Source organism: Geospiza fortis, unplaced genomic scaffold, assembly GCF_000277835.1.
Source record: "Geospiza fortis unplaced genomic scaffold, GeoFor_1.0 scaffold61, whole genome shotgun sequence".
Lineage (NCBI taxonomy): Eukaryota > Metazoa > Chordata > Aves > Passeriformes > Thraupidae > Geospiza > Geospiza fortis.
The window spans coordinates 387,752-397,152 of record NW_005054430.1 but is presented as its reverse complement, the minus strand read 5'-3'; the positions used below and the strand labels follow the sequence as shown (position 1 = coordinate 397,152).

Genomic DNA, 9,401 nt, shown 5'->3' with positions numbered 1-9,401 from the left:
TCCCATGGTTTGTGGTTTTCCTTCAGTTTAGTTGTGAAATCCCTGAGCAATTAATTAATTAATTTAATGAATATGGTGTAGGACACAATCACGTTCATTTAGCAGGGGCAGGTTGTGATAGGACAAGAGATTGAAACTGGAGGAGGGGGAATTTGGATGGGATATTGGGAAGGAATTCCTGGCTGGGAAGTGCTGGTGGGGCCTTGGGATGGATTTCCCAGAGCAGCTGGAGCTGCCCCTGGATCCCTGGAAGTGTTCACGGTTGGACACTAGGGCTTGGAGCAGCCTGGGGCAGTGGGAGGTGTCCCTGTCCATGGCAGGGGTGGCACTGAAGAGGCTTTCAGGTCCCTTCCAACCCAAACCATTCTGAGATACTCTGGTGATGCTTTTCCTGCCACATGTCCCAAAATACAGATCTCTCTCAGGACAGGGGATAGTTCAGGACCTCCTGCTCTGAGGATCTCCTGGCCCTGCCTGGGACCAGACCAGCTTGCTTTATCCACTCAGGCATTTAAAACCTCCACATTTCCCCAATAAATTCCACATAACTGCTGAGCTTGCACTATTAACCTTTTCTTAGAGCTTTTCCCTCAGTCAAACCCCACAGACCCTTAAATACTTCTGTAAAATGACTTTTATTCATGGAACCACTGAATGGTTTGGGTTGGAAGGGACCTTAAAGCCCATCCAGATCCATCCCCTGCCATTGCAGGGACACCCTCCAGTACCCCAGGCTGCTCCAAGCCCCATCCAGCCTGTCCTTGGGCACTTCCAGGGATCCAGGGACAGCCACAGCTTCTCTGGGAATTCCATCCCAGCCAGGAATTCCTTCCCAGTGTCCCATTTAAGTATTAACTGATGTAATCATAGCAGCTTCAGGAGGTTCTCTGTTAGGGAGATATTTCATTCCCCTTTGGAGGAGTTTCCTTGCTGTTGTTTCTGACCATCCATCTGTGAGTGAGTCCAGAAATCGATGGGAAACCCTTCAGAGGGGTTCCCATAATGCACATTGGAACCTCCTTTCCCAACAGGAGATCCTGCAGCCTGTGGTTTATGGCCCTCTCATGCCAGGCAGTAATTTCATTTAGTGCTTTCCCAAAAGTGCCAACAGAGCATTAGGGGAGTGGAACAAGCACAGCTGATCAATACACAGACAGTGTTCACCTTCAGATTAATCCAGGAAATGGACTTGCTTGGCTTGGAGGAAGTGGCTGTGTTCTCACAAGGACAGAGCTGAGAGCAGGTTTAAAAAAATCCCCCCTGAATGGGGGGGAAAAAGTGAGAGTGTGAAAACAAATCACTGAGGGGCAGGAGATGATGTGGCTCACAGGGCTCCCATATGCTTGGCAATGTACAGCGTCCTTTGGAACATTCAAATAAGGAATTATACCTGGATTTTGGTCACTGATGGCGTGACTCTGGGAAAAAAAAACACAATTTAAAAGCTGTTTATCATGGGCTAGAGAGTTCCCCCATTGAAATGGCTTTGTTTACACTGACAGAATTTGTGCAGCCATGCTAGAGCAGCCCATTCCTTTCTCTCTTCACCTGTATATGAGTTCACTTTAAAATCACTTGTGAATAAAGGCACAGCTAGGTTTACTGTGAGTATTTTTAGTTAATTCAGGTTCTCTTGTATTGATTTATCAATTCACACCAGGAGTTTGGGCATTTTAATCGAGCTCTGGTTTAGTTGGACCTAAATCATCACTGCTGGGAGATGTCTACAGAGAACATCCCTGCTGTTTCTGTGTTCCCTGTCCCAGTGCAGACCTTGCCATCCTCCCTCCATGTGCAGCAGTTTGTGGTTGCACATTTTGATGCCTGACATGCCTTTGAAGCACGTGCTGATCTCAGCACAGGGGGGATTAAGGGAAAATCCTCTTCCGTAAGAGTCTGCAGAAGTTTGAACTAGGAGATCATAAAGTGTGGAAGCACCTGGGACTGCATTTAAATTCTGGTTTAGATTTCACAGGTTCACATAATGAATGAAAGGAGGAAGAGATGTTTTATATAGGTACATGCTGTAAAATCAAGGTGACTTAACAGTCTCTTTATTTTAGCACCACGTCTTCAGTGATTGTCAAGAAATCAATTCCCCGGAGGAGCAGCGTTTGTGCTTCGTGTTTCATTGCCCTGATGGGGGAAACCTGCCTTGGCCAATCAGCAAAATGAGAATCAGAATCACAGAGTGGGTTGGGTTGGGAGGGATCTTGAGGATCACCCAGTTCCAACCCCATTTCCATGGGCAGGGACACCTTCCACTATCCCAGGGTGCTCCAAGCCCCGTCCAACCCAGCCTTGGACACTGCCAGGGATGGAGGTGATGCCTTGAGAAGAGACTGGACAGAGTTCCAGAATAAAGCAGGGATTTATGGAAAGGATCTCCTCCATGGATGCACCTTGGGCAGCACAAGAGCCCGCTCCTGGGCTGAGATTTGGGTCATTTGTCCTTGGTGCCCAGCTGGAGCAGGAATTGTTTTGTCTCCCTGCGCTGTGCACAGAGCTCACCATCCCATAATATGAAGCTCAGACCCACACTAAAGCAGCACAGAATGTGAAAAATAAAAAAACCAAAACCTGAGGCATCAGGGCTGCCCTGAGCAGTCAGTGCCAGGACCTCACCACCCTCACAGGGATGAATTCTTTCCTCTGGAAGTGTCCAAGGCCAGGCTGAACATTGGGGCTTGGAGCACCCTGGAAGGTGTCCCTGCAGGAGGTGGAACTGGATGTGCTTTGTCCCTTCCCACCCAAACAGATTCAAAAATAATAATATTAATAATAATAATAATAAAATAATGCAAGTTTTTTGTCTTTGCTGAGCTGTTTTTAGAAGGAAACCCTGAAGCTGTTGTCTGTTCCCACAGGAGATACGAGTCCCACCCCATCTGTGGGGAGCTGCAGGATAAAATCCTCCAGTGCTACCGGGAACATGCCCAGGAGACCCTGAGCTGCTCTGCCCTGGCCAGCCAGTACCTGCACTGTGTCAATCATGCCAAACAGGTGAGCTGGGCCTGTTCTCACTGAAAAATGATGGAATGATGAACGGAGGGATTTCTAATTAGTCCTTCCTCCGTGCCCGAGCATTTCCCAGTGTGTGCGTTCCCTGAGCTCTGTGGAGACCACTCAGAGTTGATTTAAATGCTCAGGTTTCCATCTCTTCCCCTGGGAAGCTGTTGTTTAGTGTAGCAGCTCTTGCTGTTGGCAGATGTTTCCTGTTATCTACAGTTTTAGCAGTAAAACAAGGGGATTAAAATACCTGGTAGTCTTTGCCATAAATATGAGAAACTCATGGATGTCTCAAACTACGTTGGTGACCACTTGGAATTCTTGATTTCTTCTGTCTTGTGTCATGCAAGACTCTAAAATTGCCCTTTACCTGCTCTTGCCCTCCTCCCTTCCAGTTTTGTAGGGTATGGATGCCACTGCCAATTAAAATCTTTATGCTTTATTAGTGCAGCATGAAGGAAAATGACAGTAATATGTAACTCATTAAATTAAATGAAGCTACAATTTCTCCCTTTTATTCTTTTTCATCAGCTTGCATCTTTCAAATGCAGAAATGCATATATTGACCTCAGTTGTGTTCTTAAACAAACCAGGAAATGTGCTCACAGCCCACATGCAGGATGTGTAAAAAGTGCTTAAATCAGTCTGGTGATCTTTATTTCTGCCCAAATCTGTGAGTTAATATTTGAGCACGTGAGCACACCCAGCTTTATGTGGTAGTGGTGAGCATGGCTGGTGTTTGATCATGGTAATCACCTTCCCTGGGCTTAACTCTGCTTGGGCTCAAAATCCCTGAGATTTTGCCTCTGATCCTTCTCCGTGACCTTTTGCTTTCAAATGCTGCAGCCTCGAGCTGGTATTCCCAAAGATCTGCTGGAATTAACACTGCTCCTTGTGCCTCAGTCACTGAGAGCTCCCTGTCCCTTCCAATTCACTTATTTTAATATATCCTTTATTGGTGTTTGTTGTGCCATCCCTGGAAGTGTCCAAGGCCAGCTTGGAGCAGCCTGGGATGGTGGGAGGTGTCCCTGCCATGGGAGGGGTGGCTCTGGATGGGCTTTAAGGTCCCTTCCAACCCAAACCTTTCTGGGAATTCCATCATTTCTCCTCCTGCCCATTTTGGAATGCACCAATCTCCTTTTTTTTAGGAAAAGTCCAGTGAATAACGTGAAAATCACAGAATCATTAAGATTCTTAAGCCCATCCAGTCCAACACAGCCAAGGCCACCACTGACCCTGTCCCCAAGTGCCACAACCACAGGGCTTTGAAATCCCCCCAGGAATGGGCACTCCAGCCCTGCCCTGGCTGGACAAGCCTTTGAGTGAAGAAATCTTCCACAATATCCAACCTCAGCCTCCCCTGGTGCAGCTTGAGGCTGTTTCCTCTTGTTCTGTCACTTGTAGCCCTGTTTTGGTTTGTTCTCTAGTGGATTTCCCCATGGCCCTGCAGCATCTGCAGCACTAATTTATTGCATGTATAATTTTTTTTTTATTACTTTTTAAAGTAACCAGAAAAAAATGGATTAATTACTTAGACATGTTTAAGCTCTAAGTCGACTTTGTATCTGATAGGAATTTCTTCAGAAGACTCTGATGGGGATGAATTAATTCATGTTCAGAAGGTGCAGGAAAAGCAAATTGCATAAATATGAGCATTAGGTTTTTGAACCCTTTTAAACACCTTTTTTTTTTTGTTGAAGATCTTCATCCAAGCCTGTCAAGTAGTTAAAAGTGTTTCCTAAATGTTTCTTATTCTGTTTCACACATGCTTCAAGATGAGAATTCAGAGAGGTTTCTCTCATGATAACAGAGAAGGGGAAGCCTTTTATGATGGAAATATTTGCAAGCAGGAGCAATTGTTTTTCATAATGAACTCCAGCCCATCCTCCACGTGCTGCAGCTGTAATTGTAATTATTTTTACTCACTGTTTGCCCACATGTCCAGACAGTTCCTTTGAAAGAATTCCTAAACGCTGCTATAAAATCACTTCAAAATTACCTTCTCTGTGTGCCTGGTTGGGAGCCAGAGGAGGGGGATAAATGGCAGATTCAGAAATGAAAAAGTTAACTGACACTGGCTACAAGAAACAAAGGGAAGAAGAGAATTTGCTAGAGGGAATAGAGCAAGATATTGAAAAGCAAATAAGTGAACTAATCCGATTTCCTGGCGGTGAGTCTGGGCACTTGTGCTCGGGCTGAGCACACTCTGTGCTTTTCATAAATTGAATTTATTGACTCCTCTTTCTTCCCTATCTTGCTTATAATTATCTCCCCCTCTCTTCTGTGTGCTCCTTATTTCTCATGCTGTCTGTAATCTCATGTCTCTATCTGTCCTTTTCTCCCCTCTTTAGAAAAGCCCAGAGAGTTGTTAATTCAGAGGGGTTTGACACATTGGTGTATCTTCCCTTGAAATCTCTTCCCAAAGTCATGAGAAGCTGGGGAGATAAATTAAACTCTGTTATTAATGTTTGCATGTTATTATAATGATAATGCCAGTAATGGAGAGGAAAACTTAACCTAATGGAGCCATTAAGGGGAAGATATTTGGATTGTGTCTGGCATTTATTTATACTGAAGTGACTCCAGCCAGACCATCCATGGCTTTTTATTCCTTTTTCCTGGTTTTCCAGCCATGGATATGGACTTTAACTGTTAAAATACATATTTTGGGGGTGTTCTTCTCAATTTTTCCCCCTTCTGGGTTACAAGGATTTCTGATTCTTACATAAAAACACAGCTAGTCCATGGTTTAACAAATCTGTGCAATAATTTCCTGTTAAACCATTGAATTCCAGAAGGATTCAGGCCTCTGCAGGCAGGTGAGGTTTAAGAGTATTTAAAATAACAATACCAGCAGCTGCTGGTGCCTGGCAGCCTGGCTACAAAATGTTATCCTTTAGCCTGGGATAAAGTGTAAATAAATAGTGTAACCACTATTTTTATTTGTTGGATCAAGTGGATCCTTAATTATGCATCCTAAATAGAAAAAAACCCAGGATTTTACCCTCATCTTCCAGTATTTTGATACCAATTTCCAGTCTAAGAGAAAAACAGATGGAATTTGTGTATGTGGAAACACTGAACTGAAATTCAACAAAAAGACCTCATCATTTAACCCTGCCCTCATTGAAGGAGGTTTATTATGGACCAGCTTCCCTCCTTGGGGTTATGTAAAAAAAAAAAAAAATTAAAAAGGGAAATATTTTAAATGCATTAATTTTAAAAGGCAAGAAAAAATACATTAATTTAAAAAAGGGATCAGCTTCCCTCCACGGGGTTAGGTTAAAAAAAAAAAAAAGGAAATATTTTAAATGCATTAATTTAAAAAGACAAGAAAAAACACTAAAAAGCCCCAAAATGTAGATAAAACCCAAGCAAAGCTTGCAACACACCTGTTTGTCTGAAGGTGGAATTTTGTGGGCAGAAATATGGATATGATGAACAAATATCTGCATTTTCTTTCCTTAGGACACTAAACAAAGGTAGCCAATTTTTTCTCAGGTCCCTTGGGAATTTCCTCTGTTAACTTGTGCAGTGCTAAATCAACATAAAGTTAATATTCAGCCCAGAGATGGCTTGGAGTGAGTCTGTAATTCGTGTGCAAAAAGGGATTTTCCAGGTGGAGCTTTCCAGAAATCTCCATGGGGGTGCCATGGATTGGAGGTTTTGGTAACAGATGAAATTTCCCCTGATTTTTGTTTGTAAATGCACCCAAAGAACACAAAACTGAATCCTTTTATTCCTCCGGCCTCTCCTTCTCCTGTGTGAATTCTGGAGGATTTTGTGGGCACAAGGACAGGCACCCCCTGTTTGTGTGGATGCCTTGGAGAATTTTACAGTCAGGATTATTAAGGTTGGAAAATATCTCCAGGATCATGGAATCCAGGCATTCCCAGCACTGCCAAGGCCACCACTGACCATGTCCCCAAGTGCCACATCCACATTTTAAAGGGTTTTAAATCCTTCAAGAAAGGGGGACTCCACCCCTGCCCCCTGGGCAGCCGGGCCAGGCTGGACAATCCTTTTGGGAAAGAGATTTTTCATAAAATCCAGCTCTTAACGCTTGCAGGAACTGGGTGGAATAGCACAGTTTATTGGGTTTTTTAAGGAATAATATGAGAATTTGGTTGGAACTAAACCTGACATGGTTTTAATTCCCTTTATTGTTAATTTTCCCTAATTTCCATGGCTGTAACAATGCAGTCCAGACCTCCAAGCTGTGTAGTGTTGCTCAGACACCTGAATCAGCTGTTGGGAGGATTTCAAGGTTTAAATTTGAGTTTCTTCCTGACATAAAGCCTCAGAATTATCAAATCTCTTCCTGCCATTTCTTGCAAGGAGAGGCTCATAATTAGTCCTTACTCATTTGATGGGTTTTGTGGCAAGAAAAAGGGTTTGGGTTGGAAGGGGCCTTAAAGATCATCTCATTCCAAACCCTGCCATGGGCAGGGACACCTCCCACTATCCCAGGCTGCTCCAAGCCCTGTCCAGTCTTGCCAGGGACAGGAAACCTGGTCGAGTGAAAAGAATTAAATTATTTTTAAGGTCCTTTCCAAGCCAAACCATTCCATGCTCTGTGGTTCTGTAATGAAGCCCGAGCTGAGTGCAACATGTTCAGACTGTTGGGGTTTTGATTCTGACTCAGCACCCAGGAAGGAGCCAGGTGAGGGATGCTCAGTGTTGGATGTTCCCAGGATATTTTTCCTCAAGAGTTTTAATTGCTGGGAATGGGATTTTTCTTATTGTAAGGTCAGGTGTTTTAATCTCCTTTAATAGCCACAGCACTAAAGCCATGATAGCATCAGGGGAGGCGAAAATGGATCATTAGTGAGACTCTTCAGGCCTCCAAACCACTGCCTTGTTGAGTCCTCAAACTTCATTCTGCTTCTGGGACTTGTCTCTGGCATGATGTGTTTATCAACAATGTTTTTGTTCTGCATTTTTATTTTAAAAAAATGCAGATCCTAGGAAGGAATTGTAGCCAAACTTCAGAATAACTTGGAGTTACTGAAATGTGTGTTTCTCCCTGTCTCTCCCCTCCCCTCTGATCATTTTTGCAGCAGAGAATGCTTGGGAGAGGAGGATAAAGGCATTGTCTGAATCAAGCACAAGACCATCAACTAATTTCAGCAGAAGAGCTTTTTTGTTTTTTCCTCCCCAAGAACGACCCAGCAGCCCGTTTGCAGGGCAGCCCAATAAAGAGAAGAAGTGGAAGAGCCATTTGAAGGGCAGCATGCTCAGGGCTCAATCAGCAGGAGCGCTTGGGAAGCCGGGCCTGGATCTCCTTCCATCAGAGCTCGCCCGTCCGAGGCCGCATCAAAGCCCACTTACTGCTGATTGAAGGCAGGCAAAGAAAAGAGCCTTTCTCTGACCTTAGAGAGGGGAAATATCCTTCAAATGCTGCTATTTCACTGGAGGATCTCCTCAGAAACATCTCTCTGTCCGAGACAGGGGTGTAACCCTTGCAGCGCCGGGACGCGGCCGTTCCTCGGGAATAACCCCTGGTCCCGCTGTCAGAGTTCTCCTCACAGTGTAGAATTGTAAATTGTGCTTTAACTTATTTCCCAAATGGCCTGGCTTGATGAAGTCTCTCTCTGCAGGCCTTCTGCTGGAATGATGTTTGTGACCCAACACTTTGGGTGCTCCATGGCCTTTGTTTCCATGGGATGGTTCTGTTGTGCTCCTCGCTCGTATCAAGTGCTGACGAGAATGCCTCGCTCTGTACCAACAATAAATCTATTTTATGCACAAGATTGATGCTGCAGTCTGTCTCCCTTCCCACTCCTCGGGGTTGGATGGTGTTCCCTCTGCTGTGTCAATCACGCTTTCCCAGCAGATGTTGTTGCTGAAGCTTTTCAAGCACAGACTTTCATGTACAACCAGCCCTGGTGTCAGGAAGGAGGCTTGGATTGAGCTGTTTTCCATCACAGCCACCTAAAAAGATCCCATGTGATGGGAGTGTTGTGATTGATCCAGCACCGCTTCCCTCCTTGGGAAATGCTTGTGAATGGAGCAGCATGAGCTCTCATTGCCTGGAGAGGGTGTGGGTTCCCCATCCCTGGAAGTGTCCCAGGCCAGGTTGGACGGGGCTTGGAGCAACCTGGGATAGTGGAAGGTGTTAAGGTCCCTCCCCACCCCAACCATTCTGGGATTCTGTGAAAGGGCAGAAGCCCCTCCAAAACCCCCAAACCAGCTTTGTGCAAGCACCCAGTTTCCTTTAGTTCTTTTTCTTCAGGTAAAAACTGCCTCACTCCTTGTCCCAAGCAATCTTAGAAGGGACTTTTTGCACAATAGTGAAAGTAATGATGTCAAATGAGCAGCAAGTCTGGAGCCTTCTGCTGTTTATTTACCTGTTCTCCCTCTCTAATTGGCCGTGTTTGAACCTCATCCTG

General features: G+C 44.8%; 1 protein-coding gene across 1 annotated transcript in view; it reads left to right on the top strand.

Moving 5' to 3' along the window:
• Positions 1 to 8,762, top strand: part of CHCHD3 (coiled-coil-helix-coiled-coil-helix domain containing 3) — a 139,769-nt gene extending 131,007 nt beyond the window's left edge. The window contains exons 8-9 of the mRNA XM_031061888.1: positions 2,868 to 3,003; positions 8,070 to 8,762. Of these exons, the coding sequence (XP_030917748.1) occupies positions 2,868 to 3,003; positions 8,070 to 8,096 (163 nt within the window). The 3' untranslated portion in view covers positions 8,097 to 8,762. The remainder of the gene's footprint in view (positions 1 to 2,867; positions 3,004 to 8,069) is intronic.
• The last annotated feature ends 639 nt before the right edge of the window (positions 8,763 to 9,401 follow it).